Source organism: Staurois parvus, unplaced genomic scaffold (assembly GCF_062004578.1).
Source record: "Staurois parvus isolate SC_StPar_1 unplaced genomic scaffold, SC_StPar_1.0 ptg001004l, whole genome shotgun sequence".
NCBI lineage: Eukaryota > Metazoa > Chordata > Amphibia > Anura > Ranidae > Staurois > Staurois parvus.
Window position 1 is genome coordinate 766,618 of NW_028318800.1, and position 27,877 is coordinate 794,494.

The 27,877-nt window shown below is 47.0% G+C and overlaps 1 protein-coding gene across 1 annotated transcript in view; it reads left to right on the top strand.

Annotated features, from left to right (window-relative positions):
* OPRL1 (opioid related nociceptin receptor 1) overlaps positions 1-27,877 on the top strand; it is a 94,040-nt gene that overhangs the window by 51,688 nt on the left and 14,475 nt on the right. Inside the window, exon 3 of the mRNA XM_089657478.1 lies at positions 19,215-19,570. Coding sequence (XP_089513604.1) covers positions 19,215-19,570 — 356 coding nt within the window. The remainder of the gene's footprint in view (positions 1-19,214; positions 19,571-27,877) is intronic.

Below are 27,877 nucleotides of genomic sequence, written 5' to 3' on the forward strand. Positions count from 1 at the left end.
TATGACAGTTCTGGGACATTCACTGCATACAGCTGTTTTAACCGCTGTATGGAGGGAATGTCATGGAACTGTCAGAAATAGACTATTAATGACAGTTCTGGGACTGTCCTTCAATGCAGCGGTTGAAACATTGTATGTATTTGTTTCCATAAATGGATCCATTTATGGAAACAAATACATACAATGTTTCAACCGCTGCATGGAAGGACAGTCCCAGAACTGTCATTAATAGTCTATTTCTGACAGTTCCATGACATTCCCTCCATACAGCGGTTAAAACAGCTGTATGGAGTGAATGTCCCAGATCTATCAGAAATAGACTATTTATGACAGTTCTGGGACATTCACTGCATACAGCTGTTTTAACCGCTGTATGGAGGGAATGTCATGGAACTGTCAGAAATAGACTATTAATGACAGTTCTGGGACTGTCCTTCAATGCAGCGGTTGAAACATTGTATGTATTTGTTTCCATAAATGGATCCATTTATGGAAACAAATACATACAATGTTTCAACCGCTGCATGGAAGGACAGTCCCAGAACTGTCATTAATAGTCTATTTCTGACAGTTCCATGACATTCCCTCCATACAGCGGTTAAAACAGCTGTATGGAGTGAATGTCCCAGATCTATCAGAAATAGACTATTTATGACAGTTCTGGGACATTCACTGCATACAGCTGTTTTAACCGCTGTATGGAGGGAATGTCATGGAACTGTCAGAAATAGACTATTAATGACAGTTCTGGGACTGTCCTTCAATGCAGCGGTTGAAACATTGTATGTATTTGTTTCCATAAATGGATCCATTTATGGAAACAAATACATACAATGTTTCAACCGCTGCATGGAAGGACAGTCCCAGAACTGTCATTAATAGTCTATTTCTGACAGTTCCATGACATTCCCTCCATACAGCGGTTAAAACAGCTGTATGGAGTGAATGTCCCAGATCTATCAGAAATAGACTATTTATGACAGTTCTGGGACATTCACTGCATACAGCTGTTTTAACCGCTGTATGGAGGGAATGTCATGGAACTGTCAGAAATAGACTATTAATGACAGTTCTGGGACTGTCCTTCAATGCAGCGGTTGAAACATTGTATGTATTTGTTTCCATAAATGGATCCATTTATGGAAACAAATACATACAATGTTTCAACCGCTGCATGGAAGGACAGTCCCAGAACTGTCATTAATAGTCTATTTCTGACAGTTCTATGACATTCCCTCCATACAGCGGTTGAAACCGCTGTATGGAGTGAATGTCCCAGAACTGTCAGAAATAGACAGAAACTGTCACAGAACTGTCCTTCTTCTCATCCTTCTCCTTCTTCTCATCCTTCTTCTCATCCTTCTTCTCATCCTTCTCCTTCTTCTCATCCTTCTCCTTCTTCTCATCCTTCTCCTTCTGCTCATCCTTCTTCTCATCCTTCTCCTTCTTCTCATCCTTCTCCTTCTCCTTCTTCTCATCCTTCTCCTTCTCCTTCTTCTCATCCTTCTCCTTCTCATCCTTCTCCTTCTCCTTCTCATCCTTCTCCTTCTTCTCATCCTTCTCCTTCTTCTCATCCTTCTCCTTCTCCTTCTTCTCATCCTTCTCCTTCTCCTTCTCATCCTTCTCCTTCTTCTCATCCTTCTCCTTCTCCTCATCCTTTTTCTTCTCATCCTTCTCCTTCTCCTTCTTCTCATCCTTCTCCTTCTTCTCATCCTTCTCCTTCTTCTCATCCTTCTCCTTCTTCTCATCCTTCTCCTTCTTCTCCTTCTTCTCATCATTCTCCTTCTTCTCATCCTTCTCCTTCTTCTCATCCTTCTCATCCTTCTTCTCATCCTTCTTCTTCTCATCCTTCTCCTTCTTCTCATCCTTCTCCTTCTCCTTCTTCTCATCCTTCTCCTTCTTCTCATCCTTCTCCTTCTTCTCATCCTTCTCCTTCTCATCCTTCTCCTTCTCCTTCTTCTCTTCCTTCTCCTTCTTCTCATCCTTCTCCTTCTTCTCATCCTTCTTCTTCTCATCCTTCTCCTCCTTCTTCTCATCCTTCTTCTCATCCTTCTTCTTCTCATCCTTCTCCTTCTTCTCATCCTTCTCCTTCTCCTTCTTCTCATCCTTCTCCTTCTTCTCATCCTTCTCCTTCTTCTCATCCTTCTCCTTCTTCTCATCCTTCTCCTTCTTCTCATCCTTCTCCTTCTTCTCATCCTTCTCCTTCTCCTTCTTCTCTTCCTTCTCCTTCTTATCATCCTTCTCCTTCTTCTCATCATTCTCCTTCTTCTCATCCTTCTCCTTCTTCTCATCCTTCTTCTTCTCATCCTTTTCCTTCTTCTCATCCTTCTTCTTCTCATCCTTCTTCTTCTCATCCTTCTCCTTCTCATCCTTCTCTTTCTTCTCATCCTTCTCCTTCTCCTTCTTCTCATCCTTCTCCTTCTTCTCATCCTTCTCCTTCTCCTTCTTCTCATCCTTCTCCTTATTCTCAGCCTTCTTCTTCTCATCCTTCTCCTTCTCATCCTTCTCCTTCTCATCCTTCTCCTTCTTCTCATCCTTCTCCTTCTTCTCATCCTTCTCCTTCTCCTTCTTCTCATCCTTCTCCTTCTCCTTCTTCTCATCCTTCTCCTTCTCCTTCTTCTCATCCTTCTCCTTCTTCTCATCCTTCTCCTTCTTCTCATCCTTCTCCTTCTCCTTCTTCTCATCCTTCTCCTTCTCCTTCTTCTCATCCTTCTCCTTCTCCTTCTCCTTCCTCATCTCCAAGGGCATTTAAATTAAAGGTACAGTGTTCTGCACTAATTTAAAGGCTCTCTGAAGCCTAGAAACCCTTTAAATAAGTCATCTTCGTAGCGGAGAAATTCGCATCGAATCGAATTTCACACTGGAATTCGCCGAATCAGCCGAATCGAATTTTTCATTTCTTCGCTCATCTCTAATAATAATGATTGTTGCAATTACATATAAAACATGAATTGTTGGACTACAAAGCAACACGCAGTTACTGTATGAGTTCAAGGACAAGGTGGAGAGAGTCACATCGTCGCCCCAACTCTCCACCTCATCCAGTTAGAATCTGAATGGCGCCTGTGCTGAGGACGGTGTCAGTGGGAGGAATAATGCCCCATCATTGGTATCAGTGTGAGGAATAGTGCCCCATCATTGGTGTCAGTGGAAGGAATAATGCCCCATCATTGGTATCAGTGAGAGGAATAGTGCCCCATCATTGGTGTCAGTGGGAGGAATAGTGTCCCATCATTGGTGTCAGTGGGAGGAATAGTGCCCCATCATTGGTATCAGTGGGAGGAATAGTGCCCCATCATCGGTGTCAGTGGGAGGAATAGTGTCCCATCATTGGTATCAGTGGGAGGAATAGTGCCCCATCATTGGTGTCAGTGGGAGGAATAGTGTCCCATCATTGGTGTCAGTGGGAGAAATAGTGCCCCATCATTGGTGTCAGTGGGAGGAATAGTGCCCCATCATTGGTGTCAGTGGGAGGAATAGTGTCCCATCATTGGTGTCAGTGGGAGGAATAGTACCCCATCATTGGTGTCAGTAGGAGGAATAGTGTCCCATCACTGGTGTCAGTGAAAGGAATAGTGCCCCATCATTGGTGTCAGTGATAGGAACAGTACCTCATTATTGGTATCAGTTTGAGGAATAGTGCCCCATCATTGGTGTCAGTGGGAGGAATAGTGCCCCATCATTGGTGTCAGTGGGAGGAATAGTGCCCCATCATTGGTATCAGTGGGAGGAATAGTGCCCCATCATTGGTGTCAGTGGTAGGAATAGTGCCCCATCATTGGTTTTAGTGGGGGAATAGTGCCCCATCATTGGTGTCATTGGGAGGAATAGTGCCCCATAATTGGTATCAGTGGGAGGAATAGTGCCACATCATTGGTGTCAGTGGGAGGAATAGTACCCCATCATTGGTGTCAGTGATAGGAATAGTGCCTCATTATTGGTATCAGTTTGAGGAATAGTGCCCCATCATTGGTGTCAGTGAGAGGAATAGTGCCCCATCATTGGTATCAGTGGGAGGAATAGTGCCCCATCATTGGTGTCAGTGGTAGGAATAGTGCCCCATCATTGGTTTTAGTGGGGGAATAGTGCCCCATCATTGGTGTCATTGGGAGGAATAGTGCCCCATCATTGGTATCAGTGGGAGGAATAGTGCCCCATCATTGGTGTCAGTGGGAGGAATAGTGCCCCATCATTGGTATCAGTGGAATAGTGCCCCATCATTAGTATCAGTGGGAGGAATAGTGCCACATCATTGTTGTCAGTGGGAGGAATAGTGCCCCATCATTGGTATCAGTGGGAGGAATAGTATTCCATAATTGGTATCAGTGGAAGGAATAGTGCCCCATCATTGGTGTCAGTGGGAGGAATAGTGCCCTGTCATTGGTGTCAGTGGGAGGAATAGTGCCTCGTCAATGGTGCCAGTGGGATGAATAGTGCCCCAAGATGAAGTGGGGAGGTCAGGCAGTGATCTCCACCTCATCCAACTAAAGAACATTTTGCATTCATTGAGAAATTGCAAAGCATTTTGTGAATGGTAGTTGTGCCGAGCAGGTGACCTCACAATGTGTTCACAATGGAGCGGGGCAGTCTCTTGGCACGGGACCCAAAAGCCAGAGGATATCAGTGGAGTTGGTGTGTCTATTACAGTGATCTCCAGCCCACACATAAGGTATATATACAGTTCCATTGATCAAAGCGGGATCAATGTAAAATGGCCATACCTGGAATTCATCTTTAGGCCTAAACCCTGATGAAGTGGGATTTCTTGGTCCCCGAAACGCATTGCCCACCATTGTTCTTCGTTTGTTCATAATACTACCAACAATACAGGATTATGGACTTCTGAGATGATCTGGCGCTCTATTTTTTGAATAAATATCTAAGTAAGAAGATTGCTCTGTGCCCCCCCTCCCCCACTAAGGAGTATTCCTTTAAATCGGTGCAGCATGTACCGCTATTGCAGAGGATAGAGCTGCTTGCATCATCGCCTGGAATTCTGCGTACAAAGATTAGAGTGCCATGGCGGAGAGATGACTCCCGGTGATAAATGAGCTTGCCTATCCCCGGCTTCCTGGCATGTCCCTTTGTCATTGCTTCACTGAGGATTTAGGTGACTCCCGGCTTCGCTCGGTGACAAAGCATGCTGGGAGAGTTAATTTAATGCTGTCTGCAAAGTCAAAGGTGTAGCATTCTCACCCGTCATTGGTCCATTTTTTAGAACAGAACTTATAGGTCTGGCTGACAGACGTGAATAGATCCACCATTTTTCATGCTAAAAGATTAACACTAGGCATAATTTTAATTCTAACGTGAACCTTTAAGTTTTACCTGGAGGTACTGCAGAACAAGTGAATGGGATGTTGTGCTGCTTCTTTTTCAGGCTTTTCCTGTTATAGGGTGACAACGCCCCGTCCCTGTCTCCCAGTTGTGCTCTTGTGTTGTCACCCTGCTGCATGCGCTTCCGATGAAGACTACAAGTGGCTACAAGTGGCTGATTCAGCACACATTGTGCAGGCATGGTCCACTGGGGAGCATGTAGACAGGAAGTGGCTACAAAGAGGCTGCAGGTGATCAGCAGCACTGAGATGTAGCAAAGGATGAAAAAAAAGGTGAAAACGTATTTAGTTTTGCTAAACAAATGTCAGGTAGGTTTACACCTACTCAGGGCTTTTTTTCTCAGAGAATAGGTGCAGGTACTCCCCCTCCCTTCTGATTCACCCCTTGTCTCCACCCCCTACCCACCTCTGAGGACTGTCCCTTGTCTCCACCCCCTACCTACCTCCGAACACTGTCCCTTGTCTTCACCCCCTACCCACCTCCAAGCACTGTCCCTTGTCTCCACCCCCTAGCAACCTCCAAGCACTGTTCCTTGTCTCCACCCCCTACCCACCTCCAAGCACTATCTCTTGTCTCCACCCCCTTCCCACCTCCAAGCACTGTCCCTTGGATCCACCCCCTACCGACCTCCGAACACTGTCCCTTGGATCCACCCCCTACCCACTTCTGAACACTGTCCCTTGGATCCACCCTCTACCCACTTCTGAACACTGTCCCTTGGATCCACCCCCTACTCACTTCTGAACTCTGTCCCTTGGATCCACTCCCTACCTGCCTCCAAGCACTGTCCCTTGTCTCCACCCCCCAGCAACTTCTGAGCACTGTTCCTTGTCTCCACCCCCTACCCACCTCCGAACACTGTCCCTTGTCTTCACCCCCTACCCACCTCCAAGCTCTGTTCCTTGTCTCCACCCCCTAGCAACCTCTAAGCACTGTTCCTTGTTTCTACCCACCTCCAAGCACTATCTCTTGTCTCCACCCCCTACCCACCTCCAAGCACTGTCCCTTGGATCAACCCCCTACCCACCTCCGAACACTCTCCCTTGGATCCACCCCCTACCCATCTCCGAACACTCTCCCTTGGACCCACCCCCTACCTCCGAGCACTGTCCCTTGGATCCACCCCCTACCCACCTCCAAGCACTGTCCTTTGGATTCACCCTCTACACACCTCCAAGCACTGTCCCTTGGATCCACCCCCTACCCACCTCTGAACACTGTCCCTTGGATCCACCCCCTACCCACCTCCGAGCACTGTCCCTTGGATCCACCCCCTACCCACCTCCAAACACTGTCCCTTGTCTCTACCCCCTACCCACTTCTGAACACTGTCCCTTGTCTCCACCCCCTATCCGCCTCCAAGCACTGTCCCTTGTCTCCACCCCCCTGCAACTTCTGAGCACTGTTCCTTGTCTCCACCCCCCTACCCACCTCCGAACGCTCTGTCCCTTGTCTTCACCCCCTACCCACCTCCAAGCACTGTCCCTTGTCTCCACCCCCTAGCAACCTCCAAGCACTGTTCATTGTCTTCACCCCCTAGCAACCTCCAAGCACTGTTCCTTGTTTCTGCCCACCTCCAAGCACTATCTCTTGTCTCCACCCCCTACCCACCTCCAAGTACTGTCCTTTGGATTCACCCGCTACCCACCTCCAAGCACTGTCCCTTGGATTCACCCCTACACACCTCCAAGCACTGTCTCTTGGATCTACCCCCTGCACATCTCCAAGCACTGTTCCTTGGATCCACCCCCTACACACCTCCAAGCACTGCCCCTTGGATCCACCCCCTACCCACCTCCGAGCACTGTCCCTTGGATCCACCCCCTACCCACCTCCGAGCACTGTCCCTTGGATCCACCCCCTACCCACTTCCGAGCACTGTCCCTTGGATCCACCCCCTACCTCCGAGCACTGTCCCTTGGATCCACCCCCTACCTCCGAGCACTGTCCCCTGGATCCACCCCCTACCCATCTCTGAGTACTGTCCCTTGGATCCACCCCCTACCTACCTCCGAACACTGTCCCTTGGGTCCACCCCCTACCCACCTCCGAACACTGTCCCTTGGATCCACCCCCTACCCACTTCCGAGCACTGTCCCTTGGATCCACCCCCTACCCACCTCCGAACACTGTCCCTTGGATCCACCCCCTACCCCCCTCTGAGCACTGTCCCTTGGATCCACCCCCTACCTTCGAGCACTGTCCTTTGGATCCACCCCCTACCCACCTCCGAGCACTGTTCCTTGGATCCACCCCCTACCCATCTCCGAGTACTGTCCCTTGGATCCACCCCCTACCTACCTCCAAGCACTGTCCCTTGGATTCGGCCCCTACCCACCTCCGAGCAGCATCCCTTGGATCCACCCTCTACCCACCTCTGAGCACCATCCCTTGGATCCACCCCCTACCTGCCTCTGAGCACTGTCTCTTGGATCCACCCCCTACCTACCTCCAAGCACTGTCCCTTAGATTCAACCCCTACCAACCTCCCAGTAGCACCCGTTTTGCAGAATACAGAACCAAACATCATATGGAATTGGTTAATGATAACAAGAAACGCAGTAAAATTGTTCCCCTGCAGCCAGCAACAACCCCCTCCAGGATCAATAGATACTTTGCAAAAAAATACCCCTCCAGCAACAAGAGACCCCTGCCAGCAACTTAGATCTCCTAGCAGCCAGCAAGAATAGACCTCTTCCTCAACTGTAAATCCCTCCCAGCAACAATTGACCCCCCCACAACAACAGATTCCCCATCACCCAGCAACAGTAGACACACACATACACACACACACAACAGATTCCCCAGCACCCAGCAACAACAGACCCCCAAACACACACACACACACAACAGATTCCCCAGCACCCAGCAACAACAGACCCCCAAACACACACACACACAACAACAGATTCCCCAGCTCCCAGCAAGAATAGACCCCCCCCCCCACACACACACACAACAGATTCCCCAGCACCCAGCAACAACAGAACCCCAAACACACACACACAACAACAGATTCCCCAGCACCCAGCAACAAAAGACCCCCCCCCCACATACACAACAACAGATTCCCCAGCACCCAGCAACAATAGACCCCCCCCCACACACAACAGATTCCCCAGCACCCAGCAACAATAGACCCCCCACACACACACAACAACAGATTCCCCAGCACCCAGCAACAATAGACCCCCCCACACACAACAACAGATTCCCCAGCACCCAGCAACAATAGACCGCCCCACACACACACACAACAACAGATTCCCCAGCACCCAGCAACATAGACCCCCCCCCACACACAACAACAGATTCCCCAGCACCCAGCAACAATAGACCCCCCCCACACACAACAACAGATTCCCCAGCACCCAGCAACAATAGACCCCCCCACACACAACAACAGATTCCCCAGCACCCAGCAACAATAGACCGCCCCACACACACACAACAGATTCCCCAGCACCCAGCAACAATAGACCCCCCCCCACACACAACAACAGATTCCCCAGCACCCAGCAACAATAGACCGCCCCACACACACAACAACAGATTCCCCAGCACTCAGCAACAATAGACCCCCCCCACACACACAACAACAGATTCCCTAGCACCCAGCAACAATAGACCGCCCCCCACACACAACAACAGATTCCCCAGCACTCAGCAACAATAGTCCCCCCCACACACACAACAACAGATTCCCCAGCACCCAGCAACAATAGACCCCCCACACACACAACAACAGATTCCCCAGCACCCAGCAACAATAGACCCCCCCCACACACAACAACAGATTCCCCAGCACTCAGCAACAATAGACCCCCCACACACACAACAACAGATTCCCCAGCACTCAGCAACAATAGACCCCCCCCCACACAACAACAGATTCCCCAGCACCCAGCAACAATAGACCCCCCCATACACACAACAACAGATTCCCCAGCACTCAGCAACAATAGACCCCCCACACACACAACAACAGATTCCCCAGCACCCAGCAACAATAGACCCCCCACACACACAACAACAGATTCCCCAGCACCCAGCAACAATAGACCCCCCCATACACACAACAACAGATTCCCCAGCACCCAGCAACAATAGTCCCCCACACACACAACAACAGATTCCCCAGCACTCAGCAACAATAGACCCCCCACACACACACAACAACAGATTCCCCAGCACCCAGCAACAATAGACCGCCCCACACACACAACAACAGATTCCCCAGCACCCAGCAACAATAGACCGCCCCACACACACAACAACAGATTCCCCAGCACCCAGCAACAATAGACCCCCCACACACACAACAACAGATTCCCCAGCACCCAGCAACAATAGACCGCCCCACACACACAACAACAGATTCCCCAGCACCCAGCAACAATAGACCCCCCACACACACAACAACAGATTCCCCAGCACCCAGCAACAATAGACCCCCCACACACACAACAACAGATTCCCCATCACCCAGCAACAATAGACCCCCCACACACACAACAACAGATTCCCCAGCACCCAGCAACAATAGACCCCCCACACACACAACAACAGATTCCCCAGCACCCAGCAACAATAGACCGCCCCCCACACACAACAACAGATAGACCATCCAGCACACCACAGCACCCCTCGCCATTACATACATTCAGTGATGGAGGTGCCGGAACTGCATTCCCCTGCGTTCTTGCTGCGTCTACTTCAAAGGAAGTACACAGACCCCCCCTCAACTAACACCGCATGGGGCTCATCCACCCTTCTGAGGCTCAATTTGGCCAGACAGACTCCATGTTGTTCTGCGGGGAGCTGCAGGCTGCGGCGCGCGTTCCAGGGATGAGATCATCGCGATCCATGTCCGAAGCCAAAACCGAAGCGTGGAATATAGGTTATTCGTGACATTTTCCAGGCTGCTGTCGCTCAGTGACGCTCGTCAAGAGATTCCTGTGAACCAGTTCTGCCTGTACAGCCAATGGCTGGATGAATCAGCCGGTGAGTTACCCGGGCGGGCGATGAATCACTCGCTGCACTGCTGGAAAAACAGAAAACCCTGCGCTGTGTACACCAGGAAGCCTTTGCTTCTATGTCCTTTCCTAGGCTTTTCTAGGAATTCTTCTCTGCATTGCCTATTACTGCTGGAACCTGTTTAGTACACAACACCCCACTCACATCAAGCCCGACTTGCAGTGAAGTCGCACGATTTCAAAGTCGGGGGAAATGCTGATTTGAGGTGCGATTTGAAAGACATGTGACACAGCTGTCTATGCAAATGTACACAATGTACTGCTTTAGAAATGGGTACGGCTCCGACCAAGTCAGAACCGCACCGATATAACAATTGCGGACAATAGGCTGCGGCTTGGCATGCGATTTTCAAGTCGCATGGCATGCAAATCTCATGCCAAGTCGCACCCAGTGTGACCATTGAGTTAGGATACGTTGCTGCAATATTGATGTTTAGAATCGATAAAGGAAGTTCTTTTTTTCATTTTGTAAGGAACAAGATACATTAGGACCTGATAAGCTGGAATATATATTGAAAGCAACAGCTGCACATACTCATTGATGGTTTGCTCCCCCCCCACCCCCACCTGTCTGAAGAGATGTGACTCAGGGATACTTTACCCCCTCCTAAGTGACAGCTCGGAGCCCGATGTTAGGCTGTTGCATCGGTCACATGCTCCCGACTATACCTATAGTAAAAAGGATAGATGAGTATGTGCAGGAGGGGAGGAGGAGCAGACAGTCTACTGAACGTGTAGCTTTTTCCTGCACGTGCAGAGCCCAGATCCACTTCAAAATCCAGCCGGCCGCCAGAACCTCGGCGAAGTTTCTGGATACAAATTATTATGTAAAAGGTGGCAGACAATACAAGCTATTGGCATGATTATGTCTGCTCCTTGCGTATTGAACCTGTAGCTTTTTCCTGCACTACTATTGAACCTGTAGCTTTTTCCTGCGCGTGCAGAGCCCAGATCCACTTCAAAATCCAGCCGGCCGCCAGAACCTCGGCGAAGTTTCTGGATACAAATTAGTATGTAAAAGGTGGCAGATAATACAAGCTATTGGCATGATTATGTCTGCTCGCTGCGTATTGAACCTGTAGCTTTTTCCTGCACTACTACTGAACCTGTAGCTTTTTCCTGCACGTGCAGAGCCCAGATCCACTTCAAATCCAGCCGGCCGCCAGAACCTCGGCAAAGTTTCTGGATACAAATTAGTATGTAAAAGGTGGAAGACAATACAAGCTATTGGCATGATTATGTGTGCTCGTTGCGTATTGAACCTGTAGCTTTTTCCTGCACTACTACTGAACCTGTAGCTTTTTCCTGCACGTGCAGAGCCCAGATCCACTACAAAATCCAGCCGGCCACCAGAACCTCGGCAAAGTTTCTGGATACAAATTAGTATGTAAAATGTGGCAGACAATACAAACTATTGGCATGATTATGTCTGCTCGTTGCGTATTGATCGCAGAAACAAGTATTGACGAAGAGTGCGCTGCGTTCCGCCTTGTCGCTTCTCCCATTTAGGAGTCGCTGACAACCCAGCTGTGTCCCCGGCTGAATTTCCTGCAGACTCCCGAGAGCTCATTAGAAGCCTTTGTGTTCTTGTTTGTGCTTTATAGGATTTCTTCCCTCCATTTGCCTAAAAGTTTTTCTAAACGAACGCTTTGGTTTTCTCTGCCCTTTTTAATACGGTTTTAAAGCGGTATTGGTCAGCGGTCACAACGCTGCGATTTAAAATCACGTGACTTGTGTGCAATTTCAGCGCAATTTCAGGTACGATTTTTGAAGACTTTATTGCTGCTTGTGAAGATTTTCAACGATTTCTTGCGATTTCCATTATATTCTATGGATGTGAAATCGCAACAAAACTGCAGAAAAAGTCATGCAAAACCTACTTTAGAAATTGCGCCGCAGCAAATCGTGCGTGTTAAGATGCTGACATTCGCATTTATTAGATGGAATTTCATATGCAATTTCAATTCGCACCTGAAATCCTTAAGGCTTGATTCACGCTGGATGCCATTTAAATTTGCGTGTTTTGTTTTCAATTTCACCGCATTTTTTGAAGATTTTCCAACGATTTCTTGCATTATAGACTAAAATAGAAAATCGCACTGCAAAACGCAAAGGAAAATGCAAGAAATCGTTGGAAAATCTTCAAAAAATGCGGTGAAATTGAAATCCAGCATCCATTGCGTTTTGCAGTGCGATTTTCTATTGTAGTCTATATATGAAATCGCCACAAACTGCAGAAAAAATAATGCAAAAAAGAAAATCCGTGTACACCTCGCAGTGGCTGGAGTACCCCAGTATTCCTAATGCACGTGTTTCGGAATGTCACTGTCGTTTCGTTATGCGAGTCAAGCTGCGTGTTCGTTTTATATGTTTTTAAAGCGGTATTGGTCAGCGGTCACAATGCTGCGATTTAAAATCACGCAATTTGAGTGCAATTTTTTGCGATTTTTGAAGACTTTATTACTGCTTTTGAAGATTTTCAACGATTTCTTGCATTTTCCATTTTATTCTATGGTTGTGAAATCGCAACAAAACTGCAGAAAAAGTCATGTGAGAACTACTTTAGAAATCACGTTGCAGCAAATTGCGCATGTTAAGACGCTGACATTTGCATTTATTAGATGCAATTTCATATGCAATGTCAATTCGCAAATAGCACCTGAAATCCTTAAGGCTTGGTTCACGCTGGATGCGATTTAAAATTGCGCGTTTTGTTTTCAATTTCACCGCGTTTTCTGAAGATTTTCCTACGATTTCTTGCGTTTTCCATTGCGTTTTGCAGTGCGATTTTCTATTGTAGTCTATATATGAAATCGCCACAAACTGCAGAAAAAATAATGCAAAAACAAAAATCTGTGTACACCTCGCAGCGGCTGGAGTACCCCAGTATTCCTAATACATGTGTTTCGGAATGTCACTGTCGTTTCGTTATGCGAGTCAAGCTGCGTGTTTGTATTCGGCGTCCTGTCACGGAACGATACATTTCTATTCCCCCATCTGCGGCTTTGCCGGGCGCTGTGTCCCCGCTGTGCGGCTGGCATCCTGTATTCTCCTTGTTCGTGTTCCGACATGTCAGTGTGGCATTCCGCTCGGCAGGGAAGATCATTGCGCCGGTGTGATCCGCTGCCTTCCCCTCCGCAGCCCGCCTCATGTTAATAAATCACAGCCCCGGGGTGGAAAACTGCTCCAGAGAAATCATGAAATGGCCAGTGCCAATGGTCACGGTTGTTTCTGTATTTCTGCACTTTATGTGATATAGGGTACAGGCAGGGGCGGACTGACCATTTGGAAACTCGGCCACTGCCCGATGGCCTGGGGACAGTAGGGGGCCCCATGCGATGCCCCTGGTACCTTTTTCATAGGCTGTTTTGAGTTTGGGCAAGAATACAGGAGCCCCATGATCCCCTATTGTCTGGGGGCTCCATGACTTGTCAGTCCGCCCCTGGGTACAGGTTTTGGATCTCATCATTAGCCGCTTGCCTACTGGGGCAATTTTGTTAAAAATAAAAAAATGCTGTAGTACCCCAAAAAAAACCAAAAAACCCCAATACATTTTCTGAAAGCAGAGGCACTGGAGAATAAAATGGTGTAAGTTGCAATTTTTTGATGTTGCACGATATTTGCACAGCTATTTATCAAATGTAAATTTTTGGGGAAAAAATACACTAAAATAAATTTTACTGCAATCAGACACAATATTATGGCCAATTTTTGTGACAAAAAAGTCCGATGGAAACTCTTGTCTCTCAGTCTCGCCTCTTTGTTGAGGTGCCACATGCCAGCTGAAAGTTTACACCAGACTTGCAGGCGAAGTATCCAATTAACACGATATTGCCGAAAGTATTGGTTGGCCGGCCTTTCCACACACATGACCTGTAATGGCCCCCCAGTCTTAGTCCGTAGGGTTCTATTGAGTTGGCTCCGCCCTTTGCAGCTATAACCGCTTTAACTCTTCTGGGAAGGCCGTCCACAAGGTTTAGGAGGGTGTCTATGGGAAGGTTGGACCATTCTTCCAGAAGTACATTTGTCAGGTCAGGCACTGATGTCGGGGGAGGAGGCCTGGCTCGCAGTCTCCGCTCTAATTCATCCCAAAGGTGTTCTATGGGGTTGAGGTCAGGACTCTGTGCAGGACAGTCAAGTTCCTCCACCCCAAACTGGCTCCTCCATGTCTTTATGGACCTTGCTTTGTGCACTGGTGGGCAGTCATGTTGGAACAGGAAGGGGCCATCCCCAAACTCTTCCCACAAAGTTGGGAGCATGAATTGTCCAAAATGTTACCCTAAGAGTTCCCTTCACTGGAACTAGGGGGCCAAGCCCAACCCCTGAAAAACAACCCCACACCATAATCCCCCCTCCACCAAACTTTACACTTGGCACAATGCAGTCAGGCAAGTACCGTTCTCCTGGCAACCGCCAAACCCAGACACATCCATCGGATTGCCAGACAGAGAAGCGTGATTGGTCCCTCCAGAGAACATGTCTCCTCTGCTCTAGAGTCCAGTGGCGGCATGCTTTACACCACGGCATCTGACGCTTTGCATTGCACTTGGTGATGTAAGGCTTGGATGCAGCTGCTCGGCCATGGAAACCCATTCCATGAAGCTCTCTACGCACTGTTGTTGTGCTCATCTGAAGGCCACACCAAGTTTGGAGATCTTTAGCTATTGACTCTGCAGACAGTTGGCGACTTCTGCGCACTGTGCGCTTCAGCATGCGCTGACCCCGCTCTGTCATGTGACATGGCCTACCACTTGGTGGCTGGGTTGCTGTTGTTCCCAGTTGCTTCTACTTTGTTATAATCCCACTAACAGTTGAGCGTGGAATATTTAGTAGCCAGGAAATGTCACGGATGGACTTATTGCACAGGTGACCACCTATCACAGGACCACGCTTGGAGTCACTGAGCTCCTGAGAGCGACCCATTCTTTCACCAATGTTTGTAAAAGCAGTCTGCATGCCTAGGGGCTTGATTGTATACAGCTGTGGCCATGGAGGGGATTGGAACACCTGAATCACATGATTTGGAGGGCGGGGCCAATACTTTTGGCAATATAGTGTATAAGTGCAGAGGTGTCATTGGGAGGTAGTAAGTAGGGTCTTAGGCCTGCCATACATGGGTTGATTTCCGCCCGATTTTTCGTTTGAAAATCGGACCTAAGAATAATTCAGTCTGTTAGTGGGGCAATGGCACCGGCCAATTTTTGTGGTTTCTCTCCATTTTGTTTATTGGGCATGTTGGAAAATTTGTGAAAAACGTCAGATTTTCGAATTCATTGGTGACACCATCAGATTACAGAATGAACGTCGTCTTCTACTTTAGATCGAAAAATCGTTCAAAATTTGACCCATGTATGACCTGCTTTAGGCCAGGTTCACATATGTGCAGCCGTGCGGGCCGCGTTTCGTGCGGGCACGAGAGCCCATTCATTTGAATGGACTCCCGTGCCTCGGGACACGCAGGGAAGAAGTCCCTGCACTTCTTCAGAAATCACAGCCCGCACGGAAACCGAGAATCCCAGTACAGTTGCGTTTTCCAGTGTGGGCAGCGTGCCATTAGAATTAATGGTCCCGCATTCCTCTGTGTGGGTGGTGCAGCTGCACGTATTTGTGCGCGGGTCCCGCAGCGGCACCACCCTCACAGATGTGAACCTAGAATAAAGGAACACGAGAGATCAGGGTGGACCATGGTGATCTTCTCAGAAGGTCCAAAAGCAGCAGGAGGCGGGGCTGTGGTATCAGCTCTGAAAAGACATGATCCCCCGATGTGGCTCAGCCTGGCCTAGTAGATCAGAAGGGTTGTTACATGATGGAATTGATATATGTTGCATGTTTCAGCTGCATATTTAGCAGATTAACCTTTAACCCGTTTGGGCGTCATACGTGTTTCAGATAGGAGGTGTCCATGTTGCTTCATATCCTCCTCTGAAAAGCAAACCTGGAAAAAGAACATTAGAGGGTGTAGTTATAGTAAAAAAAAAAAATTGCACAGCTATTCTATTGAAACTGCTGGTACATTCGTTCTGTGGGTTCACCTTCTATTTCCTCTACAGGTTGAATATCATTCGTTCATAAAAAGTAGAGTGGTTTGGGAACGTACTGCATTATGGCCACTAGATGGAGCCGAGGACCATACTTATTTGCTATGATCCTCAGCTCCACCTACTGGCCATAATGCAGTATTTTCACAAAGTTTTTTTAATGAATGAATAACATTCGACCTGTAGAGAATGTAACAGCAGTTTCGCTGGACGAATAGCTATGGCATTTTTTTGGAGAATGACAGTCTGAATGTAGTCGTTTGCTCAGTACAGTAATTATTTCAGATATCTAAGGTTTTTTATCTTTCCATCCCAAAAAGGAAAACGATTCCAATGATGGGCACACATCATCTGCCCGCAGAGCTGCCAGCCTTCGCTTTCTAGACGCAACGCTGCGTTACGCTAAGCTCATCAAATGCAAAGCTTCGCCGCAGAATCCTGGCCGCGTACTATCTAGAGGAGGCAGACTCCGCTGCCAAGGCAGATCAGCCTAATCCCGCAGCGAAAGCGAAGGATCTGGCAGCTCGGGTAATGTTTTGGCTCATACGTTAAATATTCTGATAACTAGTCCTGCGCGTCTTTCACTCCCTATTGTATTACCTCGTCTCACCTTTTCGGGAAAGCGATCTTCGTAGGAGACATCCTGTGCCGGTCCATTATGAATTTAATAGATCCTGTTAAAGAGAGGAGTAAATAAGTGGCCTTGCGGTTTAGGTTGGCATTGAAAGGCTTTATAGGTGGCTGGTTTTGACCTTGATGGAGTTGTTTTTGCTTCTCTGTACTCCCGGCACTGCATAATGTGGTACGCTCAGCCTACCAGGAACTCTGTTCTGTGCTGTTTATGACCACGGAGGAGAACAATTACAGGCGCTAGTCTGCCATGAACGCACAGGCTGCACAAATGCCTATCTAAAGGGAATCTGTAGTGGTGTTTTATATTCAAGGCTAAAGAAAATTTAAAAAAATGTTTTTTTTCTCTTTTTTTCATCAAGTAAATAATGTACAAGAACAAAAAAAATTGCAATGCGGTCTTTTTTTTTTAGCTACTCCGTAGTGCTCTGGGAATCCTTTGTCACATAATGAAGGTTTGCTTGTAAAACAAAGAATGTATGCATATACTAAAATTACACAAAAGCATCGAATTTTTTAAAAAAGGGAAAATAATATTGACACAAAAACAAATTATTATAGTTTCCTTTTCCATCACTGGCCTCTAGAAAATTAAAAAAAATATATTTTTTCTCTTTTTTTCCATCAAGTAAATAATGGACAAGAACGACAAAATATTGCAGTGCAGTCTTTTTTTTTTTTTGCTATTCTGTAGTGCTCTGGGAATCCTTTGTCACACAATGAAGGTTTGCTTGTAAAACATAGAATGTATGCATATACTAAAATTACACAAAAGTTTAAAAAAAAGTTAAAAAGGGAAAATAATATTGACACAAAAACAAATTATTATAGTTTCCTTTTCCATCACTGGCTTCTAGAAAATTGGAAAAAAATACTTTTTTTCTTTTTTTTCCATCAACTAAATAATGGACAAGAACGACATTGCAAATAAGTATCATGCGGTCTTTTATCCAGCCAGAAAATGGAGCTTTGGTCTCTTTTTCACTTACGGTAACCGGCTTTTATACAGAGATTAGTAGCTCAAGCTGACTGAATCAACAATAAGTGAAAGGATTGATGTATTCCTTGTCAAACAGATCATTCCTATGTTTCTGTCCAATGGGACCTACCTGAAGGCAGATAGCTACTGCTGTGCAGTCTTTTTTTTAACTACTCCGTAGTGCTCTGGGAATCCTTTGTCACACAATGAAGGTTTGCTTGTAAAACAAAGAATGTATGCATATACTAAAATTGCACAAAAGCATCAAATTTAAAAAAAGTTAAAAAAGGGAAAATAATATTGACACAAAAAAAAATTATTATAGTTTCCTTTTCCATCACAGGTCTCTAGTGAATGGATAGGCTGCATTCTCAGTAATGTCATTGTTCTCTAGTGAATGGATAGGCTGCATTCTCAGTGATGTCACCGGTCTCTAGTGAATGGATAGGCTGCATTCTCAGTGATGTCACCGGTCTCTAGTGAATGGATAGGCTGCATTCTCAGTGATGTCACCGGTCTCTAGTGAATGGATAGGCTGCATTCTCAGTGATGTCACTGGTCTCTAGTGAATGGATAGGCTGCATTCTCAGTGATGTCACCGGTCTCTAGTGAATGGATAGGCTGCATTCTCAGTGATGTCACTGGTCTCTAGTGAATGGATAGGCTGCATTCTCAGTGATGTCACCGGTCTCTAGTGAATGGATAGGCTGCATTCTCAGTGATGTCACCGGTCTCTAGTGAATGGATAGGCTGCATTCTCAGTGATGTCACCGGTCTCTAGTGAATGGATAGGCTGCATTCTCAGTGATGTCAACGCTCTCTAGTGAATGGATAGGCCGCATTCTCAGTGATGTCACCAGTCTCTAGTGAATGGATAGGCTGCATTCTCAGTGATGTCACTGGTCTCTAGTGAATGGATAGGCTGCATTCTCAGTGATGTCAACGCTCTCTAGTGAATGGATAGGCCGCATTCTCTGTGATGTCAACGCTCTCTAGTGAATGGATAGGCCGCATTCTCTGTGATGTCACCGCTCTCTAGTGAATGGATGGGCTGCATTCTCAGTGATGTCCCCTGTGTTTGTAGGGATGATAAATTTTATTTTTTGCAGAATCTAGAGAGCAATGGGCGGGCTGGCTGACTTTTATTTAGTTATGTATTGTTTTACACTTATTGATGCCTTTTGTTTTCCCCAGATACACCAAGATGAAAACTGCCACCAACATCTATATCTTCAACCTGGCTCTGGCTGACGCACTGGTCCTGATGACCCTCCCATTCCAGGGTACTGACATCATCATGGGAATCTGGCCCTTCGGAAATGCCTTGTGTAAAATCGCCATTGCCATTGATTACTACAACATGTTCACTAGCACATTCACCCTGACCATGATGAGCGTCGACCGGTACATCGCCATCTGCCACCCGGTGAAAGCGCTTGACATCCGCACCCCGCACAAAGCCAAAGTGGTCAATGTCTGTATCTGGATCCTGGCCTCCTTCATTGGTATTCCCGTTATGGTCATGGGCTCAGCTGAGATGGACAGTGAGGGTCAGTAGCCAGTTTATTACGTTTGACTTATTCCATACATATGTTTGTGTGGTTCTATATGTTACAGCGCCTGGAAAAAGTATTCATACCCCTTGAAATGTCCCCCATGTTGTCATGTTACAGTGTATTTTATTGGGATTAGATATGATAGACCAACACAAAGTGGCCCATAATTGTGAAGTGGAAGGAAAATTAGAAATGGTTTTCAACATTTGGACCAATAAATGTGTGAAAAGTGTGGCAGCATTTGTATTCAGCCCCCCAGAGTCAATACTTTGTAGGACGCCCTTTGGCTGCAATTCCAGCTGCAAGACTTTTTGGGGATGTCTCTTTGCACATCTAGAGAGGGACATTTCTGCCCATTCTTCTTTGCAGAATCACTCAAGCTCTGTCAGATTGGATGGAGAGCGTCTGGGAACAGCAATTTTCTGGTCTGGGCACAGATTCTCCATTGGATTTGGGTCTGGACTGTGACTGGGCCATTGTAACACATGAATACGCTTTGATCTGAACCCTTCCATTGTAGCTCTGGCTGGATGTTTTAGGTCGTTGTCCTGCTGGAAGGTGAACCTCCGCCCGGTCTCAAGTCTTTTGCAGACTCTCACAGGTTTTCTTCTAAGACTGTGCTGTATTTGGCTCCATCCATCTTCCCATCAACTCTGACCAGCTTCCCTGTTCCTGCTGAAGAAAAGCATCCCCACCACATGATGCTGACACCACCATGTTTCACGGTGGGGATGGTGTGTTCAGGGTGATGTGCAGTGTTAGTTTTCCGCCACACATAATGTTTTGGTTTTAGGCCAAAAAGTTCAATTTTGGTCTCATCTGACCAGAGCCCCTTCTTCCACATGTTTGCTGTGTCCCCCACATGGCTTCTCACAAACTGCAATTGGGACATCTTATGGATTTCTTCCAACAATGGCTTCTTCTTGCCACTCTTTCATAAAGGCCAGATTTGTGGAGTGCATGACTAATAGTTGTCCTGAGGACAGATTCTCCCACCTGAGCTGTGGATCTTCCCATGGACCTCTTAGCTGCTTCTCTGATGAATGCTCTCCTTGCCTAACCTGTCAGTTTAGGTTAATGGCCATGTCTTGGTAGGTTGGCAGTTGTGCCGTACTCTTTCCATTTTCAGATGATGGATTGAACAGTGCTCCTTGAGATGTTCAAAGCTTGGGATATTTTTTTTATAACCTAACCCTGCATTAAACTTCTCCACAACTTTATCCCTGACCTGTCTGGTGTGTTCCTTGGCCTTCATGATGCTGTTTGTTCACTAATGTTCTCTAACAAACCTCTGAGGGCTTCACAGAACAGCTGGATTTATACTGAGATTAAACTACACACAGGGGGACTCTATTTACTAATTAGGTGACTTCTGAAGGCAATTGGTTCCACTAGATTTTAGTTAGGGGTATCAGAGTAAAGGGGGCTGAATACAAACGCACGCCACACTTTTCACATATTTATTTGGAAAAAAGTTTGAAAACCATTTCTCATTTTCCTTCCACTTCACAATTATGTGCCACTTTGTGTTGGTCTATCACATCAAATCCCAATAAAATACATTGACGTTTTTGGTTGTCACATGACAGAATGTAGAAAAATGCAAGGGGTATGAATACTTTTTCAAGGCACTGTATACTTGTCAGCTGAGATTTTTTTTTTCAAGGATAACACCCAGTTATGGATTGGCATAGACATAGGGCACATACTGTATCCACCAAATGGTTATGCACAATTGTAAAGAGTTCAGGATGATGGCCATTTGTTTTTTTTTGCTAGTTAAAGGTCTGTAATCTGCTACATACCTGCGGTTAAGGATTGCAGAGAGACTTTAGTGGTTTTAAAGCCTGAAGGTTTTTTACCTAATGCTTTCTCTGCATTAGGGTGTAAAAACCTTCTGCATGCAGCTTCCCCCCAGCCTCTCTCACACTTACCTGAGCCCAGGGGCGGACTTACAACTCATGGGGCCCCCGGGCAATAGGGGATCATGGGGCCCCTGTGTTCTTGCCCAAACTCAGAAAACCTATGAAAAAGGTACCAGGGGCATCTCATGGGGCCCCCTACTGAACCCAGGCCCTCGGGCACTGCCCGAGTTTCCAAATGGTCAGTCCGCCCCTGCCTGAGCCTGATCTCCATCCAGCAATGCAACATTGTTTGCTCTCTCTGGCTCCTCATTGGACAGAGGAGCAGCAGTAGGAGACAATGGCTCCTGCTGCTGTCAATCATAGCCAGTTAGCGGGGGCGGGGCTGAGGCGCGCTGTGTGAATGGACACACAAGGCCGGCTCGGGAGTGACCCTGCACAAGTGCCCCTCTAGCAAGCGGCTTGTTATGGGAGCAATCGGCAGAGAGGAGGAGCCAGGAGTGCCAGCAGGGGACCTGAGAAGAAAAGGATTGGGGCTGCTCTGTGCAAAACCATTACACAGAGCAGGTAACTATAACACGTTTGTTATTTAAAGAAAAAATAAAATGCAAAGTTTTAATATCACTTTAATTGCTTTGGTCAATTCAAATCCAAAGGCCTCAGACGGTGGTTCGCCTTTTACTTCTCAAATCCCTTTTTTGAATTCTTCTAGTGTCCATTGCCATCTGTTCCTCACAGATTTGTCTTTTTAAAGTCATTTGCAGGAATAGAAGCTTCAGAATGTGTCTGCGAAGGGTGTCATTCATCCAGGTCATGGTACTTCCCCAATAACTGACTTGTTCTGTAATGGTGAAGGTGTCTTGCAAGGTGGATCCTTCCTCTATCTATATATCCCTCTATAGTGTGTGCTTGTCTCAATCCTGAGCACTAAGTGTCATTTCTGTCTGCTGCCTCGTTCTTTTGCTATCTGCATGAGTCACTTCAGATAAGTTTTCCTGACACCAAGAGATAAAAAGGTGACAGAGGGAGCTCCAGCACACAGCCTGTGATTAAGAGGCTAAGATCTGTGCCCCTTCCCTCCAATCCGCTCTCACTGCACTCAGCTCTCACTGCACTCAGCTCTGCAGTGTGTCATTTCAGCTCTCTGCCCCCTTTTTTATGAACTCTCAGACAAGCTTTATAAATTCTGGACTTTGAATAGATGTAGAGAAGAGACAACTAAAATCTGCTAGTACATCTAATACTCCCCTTCCTTCCTGACAATGCTGGTGTTGCCTGTGCTCTTTCATCCAGAGTGGAGGCACACTAAGCCCTGGTACACATATATGCGGCCGTGCGAGCCGTGTTTTGCGCGGGAACAAGAGTCCTTTCATTTGAATGGACTTCCGTGACACGCAGAGAAGTCCCTGCACTTCTCCTGAAAACGCAGCCCACACAAGAACCTCGGTTGCGAGTACGGTTGCGTTTTTCCAGTGCAGGCGGCATGCAATTAGAACTAATGGCACCCACCCACGGGTCCGCATTCCTCTCTACGGGTGGTGCGGCTGCACGGATTTTTGTGCGGATCCACAGCGGCACCACCAGATGTGAACCTAGCCTAATACAGGAGGTGTGTTACTGGCCAGATCACCAGGTGAAAACAGAAGGGAAAAAAGCCTAAAGAAGAAAACTAATGCAGCCACCACATCTAATGATTGGTAAGCTGCAATATATGACATTTTTGGTTTTGGGTGTCAGGTCCACTTTAACAACATTTCTCCAGTGCTGTCTGGCCAAGCAGGCATGTTTCTATCACAATACAGTGCGCTCTGACCTCCGCTGATGGCGATTATTGATATAAGGAAGCCTGGGGTGAATGCAGCACTTGTGTTTTTCTGATCTGGCTTTGCTGATCCGCCAGGAAAAAAACATATTTTTTTTTTTTTTTTTTTACAAATGACAGAATTTTATTCTGTACTGAGATCCTAATTAAAGCCTTTACTGGGTATTTAATGTGCACACTCCCCAGACTAAAGAGTGACTATTAGGGCCGGGGATGGAGAAAAACAACGACTTCTGTATGGAGCAAAAAGAAAGAAATAGCCTTCTAGCAGGTTTTAGTATCAGGGAAGGTTCACATGTATGTCAGTAGTAACCAGGGGCGGACTGACAAATCATGGGGCCCCCGGGCAATAGGGGATCATGGGGCCCCTGTGTCCTTGCCCAAACTCAAAAAAGACTATGAAAAAGGTACCAGGGGCATCTCATGGGGCCCCCTACTGACCCCGGGCCCTCGGGCAGTGCCGAGTTTCCAAATGGTCAGTCCGCCCCTGGTAGTAACAATACAATGGGGGTGAGGGGGGGTGTTACTAAAGCTGAAGCACTCAGAATCTGGAGCACCCAAGCTTCGTAACCAATCAGCTTCTAACATCAGTTTGTTCAATTAAGCTTTGGCAATAAAACCTGGAAGCTGATTGGTTTCTAGGCAGAGCTGCACCATGTTCTGTGTGCTCCAGTTTTAGTAGATCTCCTCCACCGTGGTGTTGGTTCCAGCAATATACAGGCACCATCAAATGGGAGCTCAGTGAGCCACAGCTCAAGGAACCTATAGCAATCTTTACAGCAGTGGTCTCCAAACTGCGGCCTAGGAGACAAATGTGGCCCTTTGCTTTCCTGTGTCTGGCCCTTGGGGCACTATTCCTCCCACTAAAACCAATGATGGAGTACTCTTCCTTCCACTGACTCCAATGATGGGGCACTATTCCTCCCACTGACACCAATGATAGGGGACTATTCCTCCCACTGATACCAATGATGGGGCACTATTCCTCCCACTGATACCAATGATGGGGCACTATTCCTCCCACTGACACCAATGATGGGGCACTATTCCTCCCACTGATACCAATGATGGGGCACTATTCCTCCACTGATACCAATGATGGGGCACTATTCCTCCAACTAATACCAATGATGGAGCACTATTCCTCCCACTGATACCAATGATGGGGCACTATTCCTCCCACTGACACCAATGATGGGGCACTATTCCTCCCACTGACACCAATGATGGGGCACTATTCCTCCCACTGACACCAATGATGGGGCACTATTCCTCCCACTGATACCAATGATGGGGAACTATTCCTCCCACTGACATCAATGATGGGGCACTATTCCTCCCACTGATACCAATGATGGGACACTATTCCTCCCATTGATACCAATGATGGGGCACTGTTCCTCCCACTGACACCAATGATGGGGCACTATTCCTCCCACTGATACCAATGATGAGGCACTATTCCTCCCACTGACACCAATGATGGGGCACTATTCCTCCCACTGATACCAATGATGAGGCACTATTCCTCCCACTGATACCAATGATGGGGCACTATTCCTCCCACTGATACCAATGATGAGGCACTATTGCTCCCACTGATACCAATGATGAGGCACTATTGCTCCCACTGATACCAATGATGAGGCACTATTCCTCCCACTGACACCAATGATGAGGCACTATTCCTCCCACTGACACCAATGATGAGGCACTATTCCTCCCACTGATACCAATGATGGGGCACTATTCCTCCCACTGATACCAATGATGGGGCACTATTCCTCCCACTGACACCAATGATGGGGGTTATGCCTCCCACTGACACCAAAGATGGGGCACTATCTCCCTGTTTACACCACTGATTGAGCACTATACCTCCCACTGGCGCCAATGATAGGGCACTATCCTCCCACTGACACATATGATGGAGCACTATTCCTTCCACCAACACCAATGATGAAGCACTTTCCTTCTACTAATACCAATGATGGGGCACTATTACTTGCACTGACAACAAAGATGGAGCACTATTCCTCCCATTAAAACCAATGATGAGGCATTTTACACTCCCACTGGCCACAGTCCCCCCCCCCCCCCCAAAACCTGAAAGAAAGTTGACTGGCCCTTTGCTTAGAATGTTTGGAGACCCCTGATCTGGAGGAACCCTACTTTTCCACAAAACCTTAGTTGTGACTGGCTGCCCTATATAATGAAGATATGGAGAGGAGGAGATGTTGGTACTCCTAATGAGGGTGACAACGCTGCTCCTCCATAGCGCGGTGAGTGAGCGTTGTCACCCTGGGAAGGGAAGCGTGTTACCAGCATGATCACTGGGTGTTAAAAAAAAAAAAAAAAACCTTAATGTAGCCACTACGGCTAAGGTCCGCTAAGCTGATATATATATTCAGTTTTGGGGTTTTGCTCTAATCATAAAAAAGTGATTTTGTCTCTGTAGACAACACAATCCCTTTCTAGTTGTTTTATAAATGGCATCCGGGGTCCTGACTCGCTGCGACTCCTGTCATTAGTATTCTTCCATTCCTGCCTACAAGCTATGGCCCCGCAGGGTGCGCAGAAGACATGAATTATAGATAACTCTGGACGCTGTGTGATATTACAATGACAGGGACAGATGTGGTGTCGGTAAAGTTACCAGATCACTTTCCCAGTTACAGGAGAGCAAAAAATATCAGGCGGAAAAAAAAACTTCAGGGCGTAGTAACGACCGGCGGCCACCTTTCATTTTTGCATCCTGCGAGGTTTTTTTCGGAAAGCGTCCTCTTTGCTCTTTTCCCAAGACTACAGACTTCAGACGCCAGATCTGCCCCATAGCGACTGATGTGATCTGATTGCGCCCCGTCAGTGCACTTTACACCAGCTTGGTTCATTTCTTTCTTACTTTTATGTTACAAAATCATTTTTTTTTTTGCCTGTCATTGATGGAATGCGCGCATTTATAAAACAGTTCTCATTGGAAGATTTCATCTTACCGCCCGTTCTGGCAACAGTTTACATTTCCTGTCACCTTCTATCCTGCTGACTTTGGTCAAAAAGTGAGACTGAATGATTCCATACGCAGACAAACTTTTTAAGTCTTCGCCATTTGAAATCAAAACTAGGTAGAGATTGCACGTTGAAGACAGCCCTGCTTTATAATACGAGGAAATGGGACGTCACCCATTCACAATTTTTTGCTTCTGGATTGCCTTTCAAAATGAATGGCTCTGCATCGCTGCAGCGCGCAATCCTGCACGTTGTGGTACCCTGTGCAATGCTGCAACACAGCAATGAAAATCTGACCTTGAATTAAGTATTACTCACTATTAATACATCCGCCAAGACTATTCGAGCATTATATTATAATATGGTAGGAAATGGGGCATCACCCACTTATCCTTTTTTGGCTCCACAGCGCTGCAACACTCAATGCTGCATGTTGCGGTACCCTGTGCAATGCTGCAACACAACAATGTAAATCTGACCTCAGTGTAGGTATTGCTCTCTGTTAGGATCCGTCTAGACTAATCAAGCATTATATCCTTCATATATGAGGAAATGGAACATCACCCACTTATCATTTTTTGCCTCCCAGAATGAATGCCTCCGCAACGCTGCAACACATAATGCTGCACGTTGCGGTACCCTGTGCAATGCTGCAACAAAACAATGTAAAGCTGACCTCAAAGTAGGTATTGCTCTTTGTTAGGACCCATCAATACTAATCAAGCATTATTATTATTATTATTATACAGTATTTATAAAGCGCCAATGGTTCGCTCAGCGCTGTACATTACAAAGGGGGACAGAACATGTGACAGAACAATACCAATACAATGCAAAACATGAGGGGATCGAGGGCCCTGCTCTTTCGAGCTTACAATCTAGGAGGGAGGGGATGGTGGCACAGGAGGAGATAGCTGTGGGGGATGGAGTGGTAGGAAGAGTGGAGGAGGTCGGTCAAGTTAGCAGGGGGTGGGGTAGGCTTCCCCGAAGAGATGGGTTTTCAGGGTGCGCCTAAAGGAGAGGAGAGTAGGTGATAATCTGATGGGTTGGGGCAGGGAGTTCCAGAGGATGGGTGACACCCTGGAGAAGTCCTGGAGGAGGGCATGGGAGGAGGAGACCAGGGAACTAGAGAGAAGGAGGTCTTGTGAGGAGCGGAGTGTGCGTGTTGGGCGGTACTTGGATATTAGGTCAGTGATGTAGTTCGGGGCAGTATGGTGGACAGCTTTGTACGTCAGCATTAGGATTTTGAATTTGATCTGTTGGGCAATCGGAAGCCAGTGGAGGGATTGGCAGAGGGGGGTGGCGGAGACGGAGTGGTTGGAAAGGTGAATGAGTCTGGCAGCCGTATTCAGGATGGACTGAAGCGGGAATAGCCAGCGGCGAGGCAGGCCAGTGAGGAGGGAGTTGCAGTAGTCGAGTCGTGATATGATGAGGGAGTGGATGAGCTGTTTAGTGGTTTCTGGAGTTAGGAACGTACAGATTTTGGCGATGTTGCGGAGGTGGAGTCTACACGAGTTTGTTAAAGATTGGACTTGGGGCTGGAAGGATAGGTTGTAGTCCAGAATGACACCTTCATATATGAGGAAATGAGGCATCACCCACTTATTATTT